Source organism: Zeus faber, assembly GCF_960531495.2.
Source record: "Zeus faber genome assembly, chromosome: 8".
Taxonomy (NCBI): Eukaryota; Metazoa; Chordata; class Actinopteri; order Zeiformes; family Zeidae; genus Zeus; species Zeus faber.
This window is the reverse complement of record NC_137195.1, coordinates 9,797,309-9,820,571: the sequence shown is the minus strand read 5'-3', so window position 1 is coordinate 9,820,571 and position 23,263 is coordinate 9,797,309. Positions and strand designations below refer to the sequence as shown.

Genomic DNA, 23,263 nt, shown 5'->3' with positions numbered 1-23,263 from the left:
TATCTGTCTAATGGTTATTCTCTATGCGAATGCTCTATATTGCACCAGGCTAAACGTATGATTTTCGTGTGTTTTGTGTTATCTAGCTCCGAGCGCGGTGTGTTTGCCGGCACGGATGTGCAAAATGAACGCCGTGACCAAAAGAAGGCCTTGTGCTGGTGATTCTAACTGGAGCAGAGCCACACTCCCGCTGAAGGGGCGATTTACAATTTAAGAAAAATGTTTGTGAAAACATGTTTCTTGTTGTGGTTGGTTTGTTACATTTACAATTTAAACATAGTTTTGTGTTTTGTTCTTGTTGTTTTTTTGGGTTTGTTTTTACAATAATTTATCATTTCATAACTGCATTTGGATTTTGATTGCCATGTGTCATTTAGGACCCTTAGTTAAGATGATAAGTTAAGTGTTAAGATATTTTGTTGTTACATTTTTAGGGTAGTACAATTTATATAGCATATTTATATTGTATGATAGAAGTGTTTATATAGTTAAGATGTTATAAATAAAAAAAAACATTCTATATAATCATGTTCAATAAAGTTTTGTCTGTTCAAAATGTAGTTCCGGTCTGTTGTTGCATGGTGTTAGTTTGTGACATGAAAGGTAAATGAACTCGACATCTCTCTCTCGGGTCCCTTATTGTAACGTCAGAGGGGCGTAGGTCCTGTAATATTTCACAGTGTTTACGGTGATCGTTTGTTTTCACTTTTTTACTGTGTAATTCTACAGTCAGAACGGGAGAACAGCACCTACCTTGTTGTTTCCGACTACTTACAGAGTTACAAGGGGGTAACAGTGGACACGTCATAATCCAGCCCGCCCCTCATTCTTACTCTGTAGTTACATAAGTATATTATTATTACTGAATTGTTCATTTTTCATCCTCGAATGACAATACAATTCAAGCCAGAGAGGTAAGTTGTGCTTTCTACTCCAACCTGCCCGTGATGAGTTGCTGCAGTGCTGGACGAACATGCCTGCCAGGAGCTCATTTTCCAAAGTACAGACCCATTCCTCTACTTGGTCTTATTAAAAAATAAAGTCTATCTATCTATCTATCTATCTATCTATCTATCTATCTATCTATCTATCTATCTATCTATCTATCTATCTATCTATCTATCTATCTATCTATCTATCTATCTATCTATCTATCCATCCATCCATTCATCCATCTATCTATCTATCTATCTACCTAGGATATTGCCTTAACAAAGTAAAATGCTATTCGGGGAATAGGCAAAATAATTGTTAACAAAGAGTAAAACAAGGTTTCTCTGGTTAATTTCTTGCACTGCACTTTAACTTTATGCATTCTATGTATTGTATTGTTTAACTTTATGCATTCTATGTATTGTATTTTTTTACTTTATGCATTCTATGTATTCTATTTTTTTACTTTATGCAGTCTATGTATTCTATTGTTTTACTTAATGCATTCTATGTATTGCATTGTTTAACTTTATGCATTCTATGTCCTTGAATAATTTGTTTCTTGGCACTTTGTCTTAAAGCTTTTGATGTTATATGTAAAGCACTTTGAATCGCGTTGTTGAAATGTGCTATACAAATAAACTTGCCTTGTCTAGCTTCACCATGAACAGTAATTCTTGTTGTTTTTTAATGACTAACACCTTCAATGAGTTGTATTAAATATAAATACGCTTCTATGATAGCTTACCCACACTCTGGAGTGTGGGTAAGCTACACCCACACCCCTGTCTCCACAACACTCGCCTTCCGAATTCACATGCATAAAAATGACATGTCATAACGGCCACGAGCAAAGGAAAAAAGCATTTGGTGAAACGTGATACGCAGTGGGATGATAGGCAGTTCACACAGCAAATTATGCATATGAATGTGACAAATAACCTCTTGAACTTGAAATTGAACCTGAAATTAGAAACCGAAAACACAGGGTCAGATCCGAGCGACACGTTGATCTTTATCATTATCGTGATCATGCATTGGCACCAAAGAGTGGGTAAGTGTCAAAGAAAAAAATCCCATTCCACGTGAATATCCGTCGCCCCATCACAGCATCTGTGAACCAGTTTCTTCACCAATGATTACTCTTGCAGTCTCGGAAATATTTGACCTTTTGTCTTGAAATATCCAGCCAACAAAGAAGTGCAACAATCAACGGAAGGGCTGATCCATCATTAATAACTCTGTCATATGAAAATGACTAACCAAGTGTTGCTTCAGTTGCGAAATCATTTTTCTGTCACTTTATATTTCATAATTACTTTGTGTGCAAATATAAGTGTTTGTTTTGATTACAGTTTGGGTATTGCAGCAGGGGTGTTCTGCCAAGTGGTTCAAGGCTGAAAATAAACACACAAATCACCATGGTAGCATTTAACTATCTATTTTTTATTTTTTTCAACATGCTATCACACAGGGCATAGTTACCTAACAGAATAATAATAATACGCCGTAGTAATTTTTTTTATTTTGAATACTGTGACTGACCTTCAGACTGACCTGGACATATAAACATAGCGTAGTTACACTAATGTAATTTCATGAATCCAACATTTTATGGCATTATCTATGAAGCATTTCCATTTCAACCAGACGTCAACCATTGATTTAAAGTTATAATTTGACATGTATGAGATAGGTCATATTTAAATAATAGTTCTAAATATCTGAGTAATAGTCTTAATATTGTTTGTAAGTTCTAAAGTATAGCAATATAGGAAATTTGAATATTTTTCTTCAGTACGTTTTTTTGGAATATTGTGACTTGAGGACTGGATTTTTGGACAATGGCTTTTTTATTAGATTAGATTTTCGGCTATTTTTCGGCATCAGTAACAATAACACAAAACAACTTTCTTAATTACTTTTCATAACAATAACAATGAATACATTTTATTTTAGAAATATTTAAATACCTGTAATTTGTAATTTCTACCATATTGTACTTTTTCTGTTACTAATGTACAATTGTAAAATTCTGTTTAATAGATTACTATATTGTTGTGCAGACTACATTTATGTAACTTTAACATTACTCTGGCATTAGAATTATTATGGAAGAATTTGTAAATATAAAAAAAACACTTACAGCTTTTTCATTAAAGTTGGTAACATTTTTGTGTCAGAAAATGTTTATACATGACGTTTACTAAAAAAAATTATGTATTTTTTTATTTTAAACGTTATCTTGTCATTGTTATAATTTCCCTTGTTGCATTGAAGTACATCCAGAGTTTCAGTGACGGTAGGCAACCTGTCTCATATACGTCAATTAAAATGTGGATCGATTTGGATGACGCTTAAACCACAAGATCCTTGTGACATACCGGTTTAAACATCGTAACCATGTTCGTAGCTTATCTCATTATGTGTTCCAGATACTTTTAACTTTTGGAGATACAGTATTTTGGCATAAAATACATTGGACCGCGTCTGTGATATTGGTGAAATTTGGTCGGTTTTTCACTCATTTCTGCTCCGTATGTAAATCGATTAGGATGAAATTTCAACCACGAGATCTTTGTGACATATTGGTTCACAAGACGTAACCGCGTTCGCAGCTTCAGAGAATTTTCCCGGAACCTTATCAATAAGGGATCCCGCCCTGCGGCCTGAAGCGAGCTAGAGAGAGAGAAAGAGAGAGAGAGAGAGAGAGAGAGAGAGAGAGAGAGAGAGAGAGAGAGAGAGAGAGAGAGAGAGAGACATCATCCTGCGGATGCCAAACAAAGTGTACACATGTTCAGGTTCACCTCCGTCACCGCCTTTGCCCCGCCCACCGGGGAAAATTCCGAAACCCCCCCAAAGTCACAAACTGTACAGATTTAGCCGGAATATGACAGAACTTACGAGAAAGAAATGAAAATGAAGCCAAGACAGAGACCGGGAAACTACTCAGAACTGGCTGACGCAGGTGGGGGGCGATTCTCGAAGTTGCCAGAGTTGTTTTCAAAGAATAGAAATGTATTTTTTTTAAGTTAGATAGACATTACATAAAAATGATATTAGACTGCTTCTCAGCATTGGTAACCTCGTCCCAGATTGTCCCAGACAAACATACTCTTTGTCTCACAGTTGGTTTGTTGGCATCTGGTGACCCTATCCCAGGCCCGATGTTATTCTTATCTCGATACAGACAAATCTGTACTTCATCACGGCACCAAATTTCTAAATCATTGTTGCCAAGGATGCACGACGCGGGTGTTGTCTGTTGTCAAGTAAAATCAGCTCAGTCATCATTCGTCCCTCCTAACACGTAATTCAGATAAGTGTTTGACAAGCTCTTATTTCCCCCAGCACTATTGCATTTGATAGCATCGCTATTGAATCTCACAAAGTAAAAAAAAAAAAATCTGATTTTATGACCTTGAGACTGTGAATGGAATCTAAACTTGGCCCAACCCCACTGCACTGGCAGGGTTGTTTTCAGTTGTTTTTTTTTTACTTTGTCTTAGAACAAAACCAAACACATTTTTGGAAAGGTCACATCTTGTAGGTTAACATATGTAAGTATGAGAAATTTCAATGGCCCCTAACTGAGGTAGACCTTTGAACCCTGATGAGAGGTCATCTTTTAAGCCCTATCTCTTAGTTATTAAAAGAGCTCCAAAAATAAGGTCAACTGTTCTGGACAGCTCTGGACATGTACTTTTAGAGGGGTGGTATTGTCAATAGGGGGCACGGCTTAAAATAATTCAGGGCTTTGCAAATTACATACTGTATGTAAATTCTGACAATGCAGGTATATTACCTGACCAAAGTAATCCGTAGTTACACATGTTGTTTTTTGCCCGCACCTTTTTTTCCTTTTTTAGGCGTATAACAGTAAAACCCATGAGGCCATTGGATCAAGAGGCAGAACAAAATGGCACAGAATTGTAGTTATTGTAGTCTTCAGGGATAGGGTTACGGTAGGTTAGCATTAGGGTTTAAAACGTTTATAAATGATTGTGTAAATATTACACAATGTTTATAATAATTTGTTTTAGCTCCTGTAGAAGCCACAAGTCCGTACGATATTAACCTTGTTTAAAGAGAAACATGTTTTATTCCCGATGTCATGAAGAAGTGTTCCACTACCCATAAGCCTTAGTGTAACAGCGACATCTCTGATTGGTGGAGCTCACTGTTACCATGGAAATGTTTATCGCACTGGCTGATGGGTATATTCTAATTTTCAGTCCGACGCGCAAATGCTGACATTTATATCCAGTTAAATTGGCTTTATTACCGTTTTTACATTAAATTACTGGGCTTACCCAGGTTTTTAAATCCGCTAAAAATAGGCGAATTGCCAGGAGAAATTTAGTTTTTTTTGTGTGTCACGTTCGACCTCACAAACATGACACGCCCCTCAGAAAGGCCCGTGTCATGGTGCCAGTGTGATCGGGAACAAAACAGTAGAGGAGGCGGCAACCAGTTCTGGAGGGACTCAGGGCCACAGTGTCATTCCCCCACTCATAACATTTCATTGTCCCCCATCGGAAAAAAGTCAATCACTTCTCCATCCATCCATCCATCTATCCATCCATTAGTGGGTTGAGCCGGGTGTCTTGTTTCCACCCGATCCGATCGCAGGTGGAGACAGTTAAAACCCAGGTATATGAATGAAATTCATACTGAGTGAATGACTCTGTGTACCTATTCTTGCCCAACCTTGAATTCTATAGATCATTCAATAGATAAAAAGCGAACCAGTATCCCGCTTTTATTCAATGCTAGTCAGAATGGACACCCGTGCTCCGCGACACGGTTCAAAAGATTAATTTTTGTGACTATGAGCACGAAAAAGCGTGAGACATCTTCCGAATGTCCCACGCCATTATCATGTTGACATAGAACAACGGCATTTAGTCGTGAAGTATGGAGACCAAAACCCAACGTCTGCTAAACGTCATGATGATAACATCAACACAACTTTAAATTTTGACATCATTAGACATTGATATATTGTACGTGATGGTAAGTAACCAGAATCCAACGTCTCCCAAATGTCTCATTCCAACATCATGTTGACGTAGCCACATTAAGTTGTGAGGTATTGTGACCAAAACCCAACAATATCACAACATCCATGACATTCCAATATTATTAGATGTTAGTATTTTGTTGGCTGTAAGTCATGGTGTTAAACAACCAAAACCCAACATCTGCTAAACATCAGAGTGCTAACGTCCATCTAACGTGGGATACAAACAATAAGATGTTGGTATTTTGTGGGATATCAGTTGTGGTATTGGGTAGCCAAAATCCAGTGTCAGTCAAAACATCTCATAGCAACTTCATACTGCTGTAGAATACAGACATAAGTCTTTGTGGTAGTGTGACCTACAGCATATCCTTCATTTAGTAGGTGTCAAACGTCCAGCAAAGCTGGCATTTTATTGTATTTTAAGTGATAGTTTGGATTGTTATCCATAAAGTGGTTGCTGCTTCAAATGTAATAGATACTATTAAGTTGGAACCCAGTGCGTTCTCCTTTGCGAGAACAAGCGCTTCACCAGGAGTGTGCTGTAGGCTATACAGCCTAATTGGCCACAGCTGATGACGATGCCAAAGGCGGAGAGAGCCAGTTTACAGTGTACCCACCTCCTTTCTACTGACGTACGGCACCGGCCAGTCCACACCCTCCACCTGCTGGGACAACACGGTCCCAAGCCCTCTGTCCGAGGTCTGTTGATCTGGATGCGAAAAAGGAGTGAAAAGTCAGCAGTATGTAAAACTGGTTCCTGACAGAGGGCTATTTTCACCCTCCCAAAGGCCCGCTGATACTGCTCCGTCCACTGGACGGGATCTGATGCACCCTTTCGAAGGGATGGTCAAAGCAGAGAAATTCGGGATGAACCTCCAGTAGTAACCTGCCAACCCAAAGAACTGCTTCACCTCTTTCTTTGTCTTTCAAACTGGCCGCAACAGGTGCGGTTTTATCTACCTGGGGCCGCACCAGCTCTCCTCCCAAGTGGTACAGTAGCCCAGATATCGTACCTCCCTCCGTTCAACTGCATACTTCTTCGGGTTGGCCCCGCCTGCCTCAGTGACTCAAGCAACGCACCCACATGCGGCATGTGTCGTCCCCAACTGTCACTGTGGATGATCACATCATCCAAGTAGACAGCGCCGTACGCAGCATGCGGACCCAGGACCCGGTCCATGGGGCGCTGGAAAGTCGCTGGAACCAAATAGATCCATCCATATCAGTCCCTTGAGAATCCTCTTTTACCCCCATTTCCAGCATGGCCTTCATTTCCGCCTGCATGATTTTGCTCTTATCCTTGGGCAGGCGATACGGCCGGGTGCGTATTTTCACCCCTTGCTTGTTGCTATGTGGTGGTGTATGAGCAAAGTGGGGCCTGATGAGGTCCATACCCAGCTTTTCAAGAAGTATCTCTACCAAGGGAAGGGGCCTCAACGGCACTTTTGGTGTGGCCGGGGTACTAACCAACTAAATACTCAAATTAATTAATCAATGATAATTTTCCATAGGTGAACACTGTTCAATCAAGCAATAGTTCATAGAGTAATAGTAGACCGATACTGTGGGAGTCTCTCTTTAGGGAGGGAGACGGAGTCTTGCTGGCAGTGGAGCGCCGACATGGCATGAGTTTTATTAATAAACATAAACAAAAAGGACTCGCTGCCAAAAACGGGAACATGAAATAACAGGAATAATAAGTGTCTCTGTTTCTCCTTGGATGCAGTCTAGTCTGCTGGCGTTTCCACATCCTGCACCAAGCGACCCCCACTGCAGGACAAAACAACACATAAGAAAACTCTCGCAGCCGGGTCAGACCGATCAGCGCTAATGAAGCTGTTTCAGAAGACCCGGTACAGCTGAAGAAGAAGCCAGCACCGTCACCTGCAGACCCATGGCTTAACCACGCCCCCTCATCTTCCACAAATACAAACAATAGTACAGTACCATGGCTAGCTATAATGTAAGTACAAAACTCGACAAAATACACTGATCAACCACAACATTAAAACCACCAGCATAATATCGTGCAGCTCCCCCTCGTGCCGCCAAAACAGCTGTGACCGGTGGAGGCATGGACTCCACAAGACCTCTGAAGGTGTCCTGTGGTATCTGGCACCAAGACGTTTACAGCAGATCCTTTAAGTCCTGGAAGTTGTGAGGTGGGGCCCCGATGGATCGGGTTTGTTGTTCCAGCTCATCCCAAAGATGCTCCATCGGATTCAGATCTTGGGAATTTGGAGGCCAAGTCAACACACTGAACTCTTTGTCATGTTCCTCTAAACATTCCTGAACAATCTTTGCAGTGTGACAGGGTGCATTATCCTACTGAAAGATGCCACTGCCATCAGGGAATGCCGTTGCCATGAAGGGGTGTACTTGGTCTGCAACAATGTTTAGGTAGGTGGTAAGTGACAAAGTAACATGAATACGTGTCAAAGTCCACATGAATGCCAGAACCCAAGGTTTCCCAGCAGAACATTGCCCAGAGCATCACACCGCCTCTGCCGCTTTGCCACCTGGCCATCCACATGATGCAGAAGAAAACATGATTCATCAGACCAGGCCACCTTCTTCCATTGCTCTGTGGTCCAGTTCTCAATGCTCACATGTCCATTGCAGTTGCTTTCAACCGTGGAAAGGGGTCAGCATGGACACTCTGACCGGTCTGTGGCTACACAGCTCCATACACATCAAGATGTGATGCACTGTGTGTTCTGACACCTTTCTATCACAGCAGCATTAACTTTTTCAGCAGTTTGTGCTACAGTAGCTCTTCTGTGGGATCGAACCAGACGGGCTAGACTTTACTCCCCACCTGCATCAATGAGCCCATGGGCGCCCATGACCCTGTCGTCAGTTCACCGGTTGTCCTTCCTTTTACCACTTTTGGTAGGTACTAACCACCGCATACCAGGAACAGCCCACAAGACCTGTGGTTTTGGAGATGCTCTGACCCAGTCGTCTAGCATCACAATGTGCTCCTTGTCAAAGTGGCTCAGATCCTTACGCTTGACCATTTTTCCTGCTTCCAGCACATCAACTTCAAGAACTGACTGTTCACTTGCTGCCTAATATATCCCACCCCTTGACAGGTGCCAATGGAACGAGATGATCAATGTTATTTACTTCACGTGTCATTTGTTTTAATATTGTGGCTGATCGGTGTAGATAACATACTAGTCGGTTTTAGACATTTTAATGCGTAAAAGTTACATATTATACCTTTAGTGTTATTGAGTTCAAATATATATATATTTTGAGTCTTTTCCAGGCAAATATTGATAAATGTGATGGTTTGTGATTAATTTGATTAATTAATTAGTATATCATGTAATTAACTCAAAGAAAAATTGAAATAGATTGACGGCCCTTGGTTAATCTGTTTCTGCCTTAACATGAACGCTCACAGCAGGTTTTCTTGTGTGCATTTCTGTTAGCCTACTTCGAATTGATTTGGACCTTTGAATGCAGTTGCTTGCAGATAAGGGGAATTTTTCTCATGAAATTAAATAACATGAAATAAATATTTCATTTAACCTCTGAACCTCTGATGTTTCTGGTGGTAAAAAACCCCCAAAACTTTTACCACCCTCTGAATTTTAAAATTATTGCTTTGTTGTAGACCTTACTGCTGGGTTTGATGTTCATGTACGGTGGTTTGGTCTCTGCACTATGACTGTAATGCTTTTTACAAGTTTTTTTTCCATATACCCCCATCTATCCTTGGTATTGTATAGTCTGCTGCATTTTCTGTCTCCACGTGCATCTGTGGTGTTGCAAAAAGTGCAGTCTGAGTTCTAGTGCAATAATGATAATAGTGAAGTAATGACTACTTAGCTGAAAACTGTAGTAACTTTATAGTCTGTGGCAACATCAACTACATACTGTCAAGAAGGACATTGCTAAGTGTGTCGCACATAGATGCTATTCAATGCTATTCAAATAACTGTTTTTCTTTTGATAACATCAAAATGAACCTTGGGCCGTCTGGTAATTGTCTTAAAATAGTCATGTGAAGAAAAACTCTGAGAAGTGCAGAGGCTGCAAAGCCCACAGTAAAGTGTCGTTTCCATGCAGCAGTGACCATGCAATAATGGTCTATTTCATAGGAGTAACTGTTGTGTTACTTTATCTCTAAATGAACAGTTTAACATTAGGTGGGTCTACATCATTATGAAAATGGATATTAGTCCATTTTGTGATCAGAAATAATATACCTATTTATCTAAATGTATATGCCCTTGAGTTGTGAAACAGTTATTTAAGTTATATATGGGTATTATACCCTAGACAAAAATAAATACAATAAAATAAAAGTAAAAGGTATGAAGGTAATAGACTTTCAAAAACAATACATTTGTTCTCTGGTGTATCCTGACTGAGTGATTTCAAACCTACACGGGTACTTTGAAGCCTTGGAAGCAGGACTTGGCCCAGCGAGTCTGCTGGTTGCGCCAGCGAACGAACTCTGCAGGCGTCTCTGCGTAACACTTGGATTGAGCTGTGTACCTAAAATAAGTTTGAAAGAAGTATGTTTTACGTTACACTAAATTACATTACATGAGGTCATTTGGCAGATGCCTTTGTCCAAAACAATTTACAATAAGTGCATTTGTCACAGTATCAAAGCAACCAACTTTATCACAGTCATAGCTAAAAGTATGTTAGACAGAGAACGTATATCATAAAGCGCATTCATAAATGCAATACTTTCATGAATATGTAATTACTTTCAATGAGTGTGGTTAATTATTCATTATTAAACTAACGTGGCAGCTGAACATGATTTCTACATTGAGGTGTTATTCGCTTGTTCCACCCTGATTTTGTGGCATAGCCAATACTCAGCATGCGGTTGGTGAGGTGGTGATCATCTCCCAGGACTCTGAAGGAGGTAATTCTTGTAGAGACCTTCACAGAAAAACGTCAAAAACACTGAGATGCCTCCTTCATAAACAGCTCACTGTGATCACCACTTAAAATTCAGAGCCACCGACACCGAGGCGACAGAGACCTATCATTGTCCTTACCCAGAGGGCCGCTGATGCAGGACACGCAGTTGAAGAAGGACTGGCAGGACCTCTCGATGTTGAAGGCCATCCAGTATCGGAGGCTGCTCATGAAGCTGATATAGGAGTCTTTCAGGTTGAGGATCATCACATCTCCTCCGACTGCTCCATACCTGGGGTCGCTCTCCAACACCTTACACAGTTCCACTGTGGCCAGCGGGTCCAGCTTAGCGTCGGAGTCACAAACCTGGAGGTGGATGCGATTTAACTCATTAAAACCTCTGTTGTTGACCGGCTGTTACAAAACAGTTATCTGTATATAGTCAACGGAGGATCCCAGCGTTTTGAATGCTGTGTACATCATCTCCCTCTTGCCGCCCCACTTCTGCATGATGCACACACACCTCCTGCTGTGGATCAGCTCTTACACCTCTTTTTGCTGTGGGTCCTCTCCTCTCGCGAAGCCAGCGGGTCCTGCTGGGCCCACCACTCCCAGAATATGACTGGTGTCTTGTGCCTCCCTCCATACTAAACTCAGTTAGGTATCGGAAGAGCCCTGCTCCTCCCATAAAAAAAAGCTTTTACTAGAAATCGTCAATTGCATAAAGAAAATTTGAAAACTACAGAGTCCCTCTCCTTATATGTATTTCACGGTACTTTGCACTTTCTTTCTACTCTTAAAAGCCATAAAACTGGGAAAGACCCTCAGATGTTATGTACAGTCCACTTAAGCACCTCAACACACACACATGCACACACACACGCACACACACACACACACACACACACACACACACACACACACACACACACACACACACACACACACACATAATTCTGTTAGTTATCTTGATACTGATATTACGTCCTTTGAGATGTCTTTGAACCTGGCTATTTTATTAACATCTTGGGTTTTGGACAGCTCAATGCCGTCGATCAACTTAGTCTGACTTTGCGCCCTTCTGGGATTTATTTTCCTGTTATGACGACGTCCTTATGTTGGTTCCATTACGTTCAGTTTTTGAGAAACTGTGACATAATAGAAGTACTTCATACGGCAGACACACAGCTCCTCCACCGTCTCATGATTATTAGCCTCATATACTGTATGTTTTTGTATTTTGTTTTTTTTTACGGCCTTACTACAAGTTTGTCCTGCACCTTGAGCTCACTTAGTTAGCAGCTTTATTGTGTGTCATCATCCTTAAAGCGAGGCATATCAGTTGAAGTAAGTATTCGTGAGATCAGTTTATCTTCAAAAATATTTTATTTGTTTCATTCAAACAAGGCTCCACAAATTCTTAATTCAGGTACATTTGTTGGAGCATTTCCAGCATATTGAATAACAAGATCTATACTGTACGTGATGGAAAAATAACATCCACAAACAACTTATTTTTATATTTACACCAAAAATACAGTTAATCTAAATGTTGCATTACGCCCATTCACATATCTGGAGAGCTGGTAAAATACAGTAACTATATACATTTATTTACAGTGGTTTGGTCTCTGCACTATGACTATAATGCTTTTTACCCTTTTTTTTTTCAGATACCCCCATCTATCATAGGTATTGTAAAGTCGGTTTCATTTTCTGTGTCTCCGCGTGCATCTGCAACGTTGTGTGCAGTCTGAGTTCTAGTGCAATAATGATAATAGTGAAGTAATGACTACTTAACTGAAATCTGTAGTAACTTTATAGTCTGTGGCAATTTGAACTACATACTGTCAAGGATGACAATTCTAAGCGTATCACACATAGATGCTATTCCATTTTTTTTTTTTCATAGCATCAAAATAAACCTTGGGCCATCTGGAAATTGTCTTAAAATAGTCACGTGAAGAAAAACCCTGAGAAGTGCAGAGGCTGCAAAGCCCCCAGTACAGTGTCGTTTCCATGCAACAATGTCTCCATGTCGGCCACATGTAATGGTCTATTTCATAGGAGTAACTTTTCTGTTACTTCATCTCTAAATGAACAATTCACCATCAGGCGTGGTCTACATCATTATGAAAATGGATATTAGTCCATTTTGTCATCAGAAGCAATATACCTATTTATCTAAATGTATATGCCCCTGAGTTGTGAAATAACTATTTAAGTTATATATGTGTATTGTACCCTAGACAAAATAAATAAAATAAAATAAAATAAAATAAAATAAAATAAAATAAAATAAAATAAAATAAAAGTAAAAAGGTATGAAAGTAATAGACTTTCCAAATAAATATATTTGTTCTCTGGTGTAGCCCGACTGAGTAATTTCACACTGGTACTTTGAAACTTTGGGAGCGTTTCCTACACAACTTGCGAAACCACACCCAGTACAGGCCGACCATAACCACCCAGTAGCACAGGTAAACCGCACATCCACCGATGAGAAATTGCACTTCCAGTAGCTTGGCCGGACTGTTCCAGTCCTGCTTGCTCTCCTTGTAGATGGTGTAGCACAGCCCACCCAGCAGGATCGCCGCCCACACCGACAGCGGCAGGAGCGGGATGTAGTTTCCTACCATCTTCCGCCGGCCGGACGTCCCCCAGCTGCTCTTGTTCATGGTGAGAATGGCAAAGTACTTGGCAGGGAGCAGGCTGGTCATGTACAGTGCAGAGTACAGGGACATGAACACCATCACTATGTCCCTGCGAAGGAGGCAGGCATAGGACGCCTTCACCAGGCCAATCAGCTGGATGCAGCACAGGACCCAGAGGATGTCCCACAGGGTGCCCGTCCAGAACAGCTGGATCATGGTGGCGGTGACAAAGAACGGGAAGACGCCGGAGACGATGGACTCGTAGGTCATCCACAGGTGGTGCTTGTGCCACCACATCGCGTTGTAGAGCCACTCGCGGAAGTAGGACTTGGTCCAGCGAGTCTGCTGGTTGAGCCAACGGAGGAACTGCGCAGGCGTCTCTGTGTAACACTTGGATCGAGCTGTGTACCTGAAATAAGTTTGAAATGGGTCGGTTTTACATTATGCTACACGACACTACATGAGCTCATTTAGCAGACGCTTTCATCCAAAGCAACTTACAATAAGTGCATTTATTATCATTTTTTTCTGTAAATAAAGTATGTTCGACAGTAAAGGCAAAACATGCATGTTTTGTTCATAGAAAAGTGGCATCACAACTACTGTATTACATTCTAAGGTATCGGGTAAGAGAACATAATACATATAGGTCATCCATGGATGCAATACTGTCATTTATATGTAACTACTTTTAAGGAATGTAGTTCATTATTCATTATTACACTAACATGGCAGTTGAACAGGATTTGAGGTGTTATTCGCTTGTTCCACACTTACTTTGTGGCATAGCCAATACTCAGCATGCGGTTGGTTAGGTGGCGATCATCTCCGAAGGTGCAGTGAGTTCCAAGGAACTTCTGGTTGTACCAGGACTCCAGAAACTGCTGAAGGAGGTCATTTCTGTAGAGGCCTGCACAGAAACACAGCAAAAAACACTGAGACGCCTCCTTCATAAACAGCTCACCGTGATCACCACTTAAAATTCAGAGCCACCGACACCGAGGCGACAGAGACCTATCATTGTCCTTACCCAGAGGGCCGCTGATGCAGGACACGCAGTTGAAGAAGGACTGGCAGGACCTCTCGATGTTGAAGGCCATCCAGTATCGGAGGCTGCTCATGAAGCTGATATAGGAGTCTTTCAGGTTGAGGATCATCACATCTCCTCCGACTGCTCCATACCTGGGGTCGCTCTCCAACACCTTACACAGTTCCACTGTGGCCAGCGGGTCCAGCTTAGTGTCGGAGTCACAAACCTGGAGGTGGATGCGATTTAACTCATTAAAACCTCTGTTGTTGACCGGCTGTTACAATTACAGACAATTTTTTCAACGATATGTCTGTATAGGCAGACTAAACGAAACGATATGACTCCAGATCGTGAAGAAATATGCAGCGTAAAATGAGAACTGTTTTTCAAAAAAGACAAAACAATTACCTGTATATAGTCAACGGAGGATCCCAGCGCTTTGAATGCCGTGTACATCACCTCCCTCTTGCCGCCCCACTTCTGCATGATGCACACACACCTCCTGCTGTGGATCAGCTCTTCCACCTCTTTTTGCTGTGGGTCCTCCCCACTCTCGAAGCCAGCTGGTTCTGCTGGGCCCGCCGCTCCGGGCATCCCAGCCTCCACTCGGGGCGCGGTGGCGTCCCATGAGTGGTAGTTATTTTTCCACACATAACATCCTGGGTCTTGGTCCGCGAACACCTCTCTGAACATTTCCTGCATATACAGGTCGTCCTCCGAGTTTCCGTCTATGACCATGATGATGCGCATCAATTCGGGTGGGTACTGGAGGGCTCTGATGGAACTGAGGCACTCTCTGAGGTAAACCGGGTCTTCCTGATAAGCGGATATGGTGAAACCAATTGTCTTGGTGAAGGTGCAGGGATTTGTGTTGGCCTTCATTCGCCGATGCTCGACAAAGGCAAAGAAGCTCTGGACCAACACATGGAGTAGAAGGAGCAGTCCGTAAAAGCCAAAGGAGATGATTCCATACTGCGAGCTCACAAGCTGGAAGCCCGCCACATAGGCCCAAATCATCACGCTCATCACCACGAGAGCAAAGAGGAAGGTGAAAATGCCGCGTACTATTGAGCCCAGCCTCTTTAATAATGGTTTCAGTTCCATTTCCTTTGCCTGGCAAACAAGAAGAAACCAGATGAAGTTATAAATGTTGGCAGTTGGCCCTGTGCAACCTACAGTTCTGTCCTGTAACCGACACAAAATGTGTGTATTTTCAAATTAACTGAGTAACTGAAAAAACAGCCAGGTACAGGAGCGACCAAGTTCTTACCATCCCAGTTGTTTGAATCACAGAAATCTTTTAAATTGGGTATACAATGCATAGATTCATATTTAATATTTACAATATCTAATATTTCAATATGATTTTAATAATTTTATATTACGTACGTTCACATTTTCTCATGTTTGACATAAATTCGGAAATAAAACAATTTAAAAACATAAAAAGATAGTATCAGGCCATACAACAAGTGTTAAGTATTCTTACATATATTCTTACATATATATATATATGTGTTTGTGTGTGTGTATTACACAATCTAAGATCCGTGTGTTAGAACAATTAAACCACTGATAACCGTCAATTTAAATTTGAACAAATTCGTTAAATGACAAAAATGTGATGAATAAAACAACTTAAATGCGGTCATATACGCGTAGTAGCATCCAGTTCAATTTATTATACATGGATTATTGTCATTTTATTTGACAATGTCTGATGTCTATTGCTATAATTACGTGTGCTATTCAATTGAAAATGAAAAAATAAAAATAAAAATAAAAATAAAACAAGACAAGTATAATAATAATTGTAATACTACTACTTCTAATAATACTAATAACAGTTAGTCTGGGGGCTCCTTACCTGGGCTCGTGTTGCAGGTGGTGCTGAATTTGCGAGACATCCAAGCTGTTCTGGCCGCACGCGCTGCCAGGGGCTTTATAGGAGCGCGTGGAGCCTCTAAGAAGGGGGCTCTCTCTCCTCCCAACTCTCTCTCTCTCTCTCTCTCTCCCCTCTCTCTCCCTCCCGTCTCTCTCTCCCCCAACTCTCTCTCTCTCTCTCTCTCCCCCTCTCTCCCATCTCTCTCTCCTCCCAACTCTCTCTCTCTCTCTCTCCCATCTCTCGCTCCCCCTCTCTCTCTCCCCCCTCTCTCCCATCTCTCTCTCCCTCCCATTTCTCTCTCCTCCCAACTCTCTCTCTCTCTCCCACCCCCCCTCCCTCTCTCTCCCATCTCTCTCTCTATCTCTCTCTCCACCCAACTTTCTCTCTCTCTCTCCCTCTCTCCCATCTCTCTCTCCCTCCCGTCTCTCTCTCCCCCAACTCTCTCTCTCTCTCTCTCTCTCCCCCTCTCTCCCGTCTCTCTCTCCCTCCCAACTCTCTCTCTCTCTCTCCCATCTCTCGCTCCCCCTCTCTCTCCCTCTCTCTCCCATCTCTCTCTCCATCTCTCTCTCCACCTAACTTTCTCTCTCTCTCTCTCCCTCTCCCATCTCTCTCTCCCTCCCGTCTCTCTCTCCCCCAACTCTCTCTCTCTCTCTCTCTCCTCTCTCCCCCTCTCTCCCATCTCTCTCTCCTCCCAACTCTCTCTCTCTCTCTCTCCCATCTCTCGCTCCCCCCCCTCTCTCTCCCCCCTCTGTCCCATCTCTCTCTCCCTCCCATTTCTCTCTCCTCCCAACTCTCTCTCTCTCTCCCACCCCCCCCTCCCTCTCTCTCCCATCTCTCTCTCTATCTCTCTCTCCACCCAACTTTCTCTCTCTCTCTCCCTCTCTCCCATCTCTCTCTCCCTCCCGTCTCTCTCTCCCCCAACTCTCTCTCTCTCTCTTTCTCTCCCCGTCTCTCCCGTCTCTCTCTCCCTCCCAACTCTCTCTCTCTCTCTCTCTCCCATCTCTCGCTCCGCCCTCTCTCTCCCTCTCTCTCCCATCTCTCTCTCCTCCCAACACTCTCTCTCTCTCTCTCTCCCTCTCTCCCATCCCCTCCTCTCCCTCTCTCTCCTATCGCTCTCTCTATCTCTCTCTCCACCCAACTTTTTCTATCTCTCCCCCTCTCTCCCTCCCATCTCTCTCTCCCCCAACTCTCTCTCTCTCTCTCTCTCTCCCCCTCTCTCCCAACTCTCTCTCCTCCCAACTCTCTCTCTCTCTCTCCCACCCCCCCTCTCCCTCTCTCTCCCATCTCTCTCTCCATCCCTCTCTCCACCCAACTTTCTCTCTCTCCCCCCTCTCTCCGTCTCCATCATATCTCTCCATCAATATCTCTCTCTCCCCCCTCTCTCCGTCTCCATCCCTCTCTCCACCCAACTTTCTCTCTCCCCCCCCTCTCTCCGTCTCCATCATATCTCTCCATCAATATCTCTCTCCCCCCACCTTTCCCGGGGAAGCTGAGTTACCAGCGAGGCGCGCACCCTTTGACTCAGCAGCGCGTCAGGGTCTGCGTGAGGCGGTGGGACGCGGTGTGACGGGGTGGCGGGCGGCGGGGGTCTGCGTGAGGCGGTGGTCCCGCTTCCCAGACGTGATGCTGCCTCTTTGTTTTGTTTCCCATGGTTATTGTCAACACATGGGCGGAGAGGGGGGGGGAATCCTCGCCGACACACGCTGCCCGCGAACACAACGCGTGCGGCCGAGGCGCGGAGTCGTAATAAAAGTCGTGAATGTGTTTTGTTGGTTTTCTCTTCATTTGGCGATTTGTTTGTTTGATCAACTTTTCTCTTGACTCCATTTACTTCATGTTGACGTTCTTTTACTAGAGGAATAAGACGTACGCTTTTTGATTATTGCCCATGGCAATAGTTCAAATGGGATTTTAAAAACTTTTAACGAAATTAAAAAAAATTACAGCGAAATAATACTTGACAATACTTAATAATACTTAAAAATCAATGAAATGCGTATCAAATGAATTTAAGTGTTAAATACATTCAAGTAAATGTAAGTATTAAACGGATTTAATAAGCAACCAAATCTAACGTTTGCACATGTTTTTTAATCACGTTCGGTGGGGTGTTCGTGTACCTCTAGGCTGCGTTCTGGCGATTTTATGAGGGAAAAATAAATGGTTTGTCAAAAAAACCCCAAAAAGATGGCACAGTTGTGGGTTCTATTCATTTTATTTCACACGGTCCGTCGCTGTCGGTTTCCATCGGACGTGAGAGGTCGCCATCTGCTGGAGAGACACATGAATGACAAGTCGCATCAAAAGAGGTGGGACGCTCCCCACGCACCTGGCACGCACCTTGGCCCGGAGACGTCGACTTTCTCTGCGTTAACTACGCCAGGTGAACCAAAATATGTAAATGATTGTACTTTTCTTATGGCAAAAATATTTTTTTTCACGATCCATAAAAAAAAACAAAAACCCTTCTGTCGCATTTAAAGATGTAGCTTGGTTATTTTATTCTATAAACAATTTCGAAAAATTGAATAATTAAATAAATAAACAAATAAATAAAGGAAAGAAAGAAAGAACGAAAGAAAGAAAGAAAGAAAGAAAGAGATAAAGAAAGAAAGAATGCTTTTTTCTGGTTCTGTTCTGAGCTTCTATCTTCTCATCATCTCCAGGGACTTCCATTCGGAGTGAAGTTGTTCACCATTCAGTGAGGGCCAACACCCTTAAGCCACGGGAGCTGCCATGAACGATTCCCATGCCCTCTGTCACCATCTCACCACAACTCTGGCCTGCGGACTATGAGGTCATAGGCTGCGGTAGTAAACAACCCATCTTGAATGACTGACTCATTAAGAACTATATGAGAAGGTTGCAGAAGGTTAAAAAATGAAGGGGAGTTTATCTGGGATAAAGATTTACCCTCCTTTGGGAATAATATTAATATGTATCCTTTTTTAAATAAGATTATATCTATGATAATTATCTATCTATCTATCTATCTATCTATCTGTCTGTCTGTCTGTCTGTCTGTCTGTCTATCTATCTATCTATCTATCTATCTATCTATCTATCTGTCTGTCTGTCTGTCTGTCAATCTGTCTATCTATCTATTTGTCCGACAACAATCCACCACACTCCTCATCAATAACTCATCTTTGTGCTTGCCCCCGCATCCCAGAGCAAGGCTGTCAGGCTGCAGGCTCGCTGTCACATGTTTGTCGCCATAATCATCATCATGTGTGGTTGTTGTAATACTGAAATCACTTCATAGTGCCGGCAAATACACTATCGCTCCCTGATACCAAATGTCAATTACAATGTTATCAACAATGTTGTTTGCATTGTCCCTGGCCCTTCTTTAATTTCTATATAATCTAAGGCCACATCGTGGTGAGAAAACCTTGATCTTTTTCTTTTTTTCCCAACTATTTATCTAACTATTTATCGAACATAATTGATTTGTTGGTGCCAGTATACTTTCTTTTATTTTTGCCTTGGGATAAGAGATAATAATTGCTCAACCAGGGGGGGGCGCTATATCTATTCTTTTCAGGAACTGGACGTCACATTCTCTTGTCACGTTCTAACCTGCAATTATTCTTAACCCAACTATGACTCGTGGAACAGAGAGTGAGAGAGCTTGCTCCAGTTTGGGACGAATATTTCACAAAAAAAAACCGCAACTCCACGTGGGTGAGCGAATGAATGATGGAGACATGTTGCGCCATACACCAAATGAACACTAATAACACAGCGATAGTACCGAACTTTATACACACGTGTATTTTCACTTCAGATGCGCCCACATGTGAAGTCTTTGAACGTTGTTTGCTCAGCCAGACGCCATGGTGTCCTGGATCCAGGAGATGTAGTTGCAAACCTTTGTGTAAACTCCGGGCTTGTTCCTGAGCGCACAGCCGTGGCCCCAGGACACGACGCCTTGGAGCTCCCCGTCGCATACCATAGGGCCCCCGGAGTCACCCTGGGGGAGAGAGGCGGAGAGAGAGAGAGAGAGAGAGAGAGAGAGAGAGAGAGAGAGAGAGAGAAAGATGTCATTAGATTGATTGGTGGGTCCCTCCATTTTCAGACGGCAAATTAGAGAGGGCGTGCGTCGGCGTGATGGGTCTGAGCTCCAAACTACCTGGCAGGAGTCTTTGCCTCCTTCCAGAAAACCAGCACAGATCATGTTTTCAGTGATTTGGAAAGGATAGGCGTTAAAGCAGGTGTCATCGCTCAGGAGAGGGGCGTCCAAGCACTGCAATTTGTCAGGGTACCTCGCTGAAAAACAAGAAAAGAATACAGAAAAACTATACCCAACTTTACAAAGGCCCATACGAATGTTTAGGTGATCATGGCGATGAAGGGCATGAGCATAAGAAATAAAAACAAGTTCTCTGATCTTTCTCCCTCTTTCTCACACACCCACACACACAAACGCGCACACACACACACACACACACACACACACAGCCGTTTAGAACTCACAGCCCTCATTGCTGGGACGAAGGCTCCCCCAACCAGAGATATGGCATATTGTCCCATCGCGAGCGCACTTTTTCGGGAGGGCGGCGGGGCGGACGTAGCCGTTGAGCGTGGCGGGCTGACTCAGTTTGATGAGCATGATGTCACTGTCCTGTGTTCGGGAGTTGTAGTCTGGGTGGCGGATGAACTCGGCGGACATGATGTGCTGTTCAGTCCCTTCGGGCTCCCAAATGTTGTGCTCTCCCAGTCGGACTTCCACGTTTGACCTGGAGAGACGTCCAAACCCCAAAACCTGAGAACCGGCGTGCATCTGCTGCGACAGCTAGAAGTTCTCCAGTCCATCGCGCCGGTTCACAGGACCCGTACTCATACTAGAGGACTCACACCATACATACAGTATATTTGGCCATGAATAACAGATGCAAGCACCGTACAAAGTGAATGAGTTTCAAGCCACAGCTGCACTGCTTCTGAGAACTGTAAGTGGAATAACACCTCACTTTGTTTTGCAGTGCGCGGCGGACAGCACCCACTGGCTGGACAGGAGGGTCCCGCCACAGAAGTTGTAGCCCGTGAAGAGAGACACTTGATAGGGCACGGAATTCTTCGGACACTCGTAGCCTCCAACAATCTTGTCATCCTTCCCAAGAGCAACTTCATTGGTTTGGGAATTGGAAAAGGAAGAAAAGGAGAAGAAAAAACTGAATTTGCTCTCATGTTCTCTCCATGTAATAATAGGCAAAGCATTACTACGGGCAATTCTGTGCCACAGCAGTGTCCGGTTGATGAACTGTTAGGAATATGTTGTGTGTCGTCCTATTTTCCTACTTTACCTGCTCCTCCAAAGAGTGCCAGAAGAAGGAGAAACGCCATGATCTCTGCCCCTCGAGCGTGCAGGATTAATGTGTCCTCCAGTCCCTAATTTATATGTATTTTAGTCCCCTTATCTACTCTCTTTCAAGGTCTTCTATCGTCAGTGTAGGTACACCTCCAACTGTGGCCCTTAAAAACATGTGTCACTTTCCCCAGGACACAGAGTTTCATGTATGGAAGGTTAAATTGTTTCGTCTACAGTTTACATTTAGTTCATATAGAAACAACTAAGAAAACGCCACAGCTATCAAAAATACTTATTGAATGGGTGTTGATAATGAATGGGTTAACTCAAGAACATGTGGCTGCTTTCCTGGCCTTTTGTCATTTGGAATTTCCCCTTTGCATACTTTTGTTATTCACAGTGTGCGCTTAATTAGACAACACATGTCCGTTCTCATTTGTTTTCTGTATTAGATATTTTCCCTTTTGTGTGTGTGTGTCTCTCTCTCTCTTTCTCTCTCTCTCTCTCTCTCTCTCTCTCTCTCTCTCTCTCTCTCTCTAGCCATATTTGAGTGGGCGCCACATTGTGGTTTTAGTGGGAAAAAGAAGACAAGAACTCATTTCCGAGCATTATTTTTTAATAATCAGGGCAGGAGAATAACAGAGCAACTATAGTGTTTTAATGAGTCGCATATTCCAGAATAAATGACTTTATTTTGCTGGTAGGAAAAAGAGAAGAGAGAGTCCAGACAAGAAGGGAGCGGATTTATTCATCTGGGCAAGATATGAATATTCACGGTGTACACGTTCTGAACGCGCTGTTCCACTAATAAAGATGAAATTGGTGTAGGAAGAAACTGATGGACAGAGTAGATATGGGTTGCCAAAAATACAACAGGTTTATGCCGGCAATGGAATTTAAAATCGTGTTCCTTGTGCCCCTTTCTTGCACGCTTGTGTGGGACTTCACATGGGTTACACAACTGCTTGAAATACCTGAATACATTTCAACTGGCAGCAAGTTGATTCATATTCTAGGTAGGAAATAACCTGCTTATCTGTTCAAACTGACATCCATATCTACACTTGAGTAATTATGTATCTGGCAGTGTCACAGCAAATGACATCTTGGGGTTTTCTTGTGTTTTGTAACATTTGCTGACGTCAAGTCCTACAAAAGGGAAGGAAATACTTTCCCCTTTCTTTATATTTTCGACTTCAACACAAAGGGAAACCCGCAAAATTTAGCAGTTTCACCTGAGATATTTGAGAGTTAAATCAAGATGGATTTCATGAATGACTTTTAAATCAAATATCGCGTTATAGAATAGTTGATTCTAGTTTTCTAAAATCTCTTATACTGTATACAGCGAAAGGGATTATAACCATAACCTCAGAAAAAAACCATTGCATAATATGTGTCAATTTTACAAAGCAAACACCACTTGTGTTTGAAGAAATCATGACACATTCCCCGCACATGAGACATGACGAAATGACACCGATACACATATTTGGTGTGTCAGTGTGACAGGAGTCAGGATGATTTG

The 23,263-nt window shown here is 42.5% G+C and overlaps 2 protein-coding genes across 2 annotated transcripts; both read right to left on the bottom strand.

The window, feature by feature from the left end:
* Window positions 1–12,307: 12,307 nt before the first annotated feature.
* Window positions 12,308–15,640, bottom strand: has1 (hyaluronan synthase 1; the record flags this gene model as incomplete). The annotated part of the gene is made up of 4 exons (XM_080005591.1): window positions 12,308–13,915; window positions 14,284–14,416; window positions 14,537–14,762; window positions 14,945–15,640. The coding sequence occupies 4 exons, from the start codon at window positions 15,638–15,640 to the stop codon at window positions 13,240–13,242; spliced, it is 1,731 nt and encodes a 576-aa protein (XP_079861717.1). The 3' UTR covers window positions 12,308–13,239.
* Window positions 15,641–18,647: 3,007 nt separating this feature from the next.
* On the bottom strand, window positions 18,648–21,770 carry LOC307234043 (trypsin-3-like; the record flags this gene model as incomplete). Its single annotated transcript, XM_080005595.1, has 6 exons — window positions 18,648–18,689; window positions 20,195–20,397; window positions 20,557–20,693; window positions 20,901–21,163; window positions 21,398–21,551; window positions 21,731–21,770. 5 exons carry the CDS (start codon window positions 21,768–21,770, stop codon window positions 20,248–20,250), a joined length of 744 nt encoding a protein of 247 aa, XP_079861721.1. The 3' UTR covers window positions 18,648–18,689; window positions 20,195–20,247.
* Window positions 21,771–23,263: the final 1,493 nt, after the last annotated feature.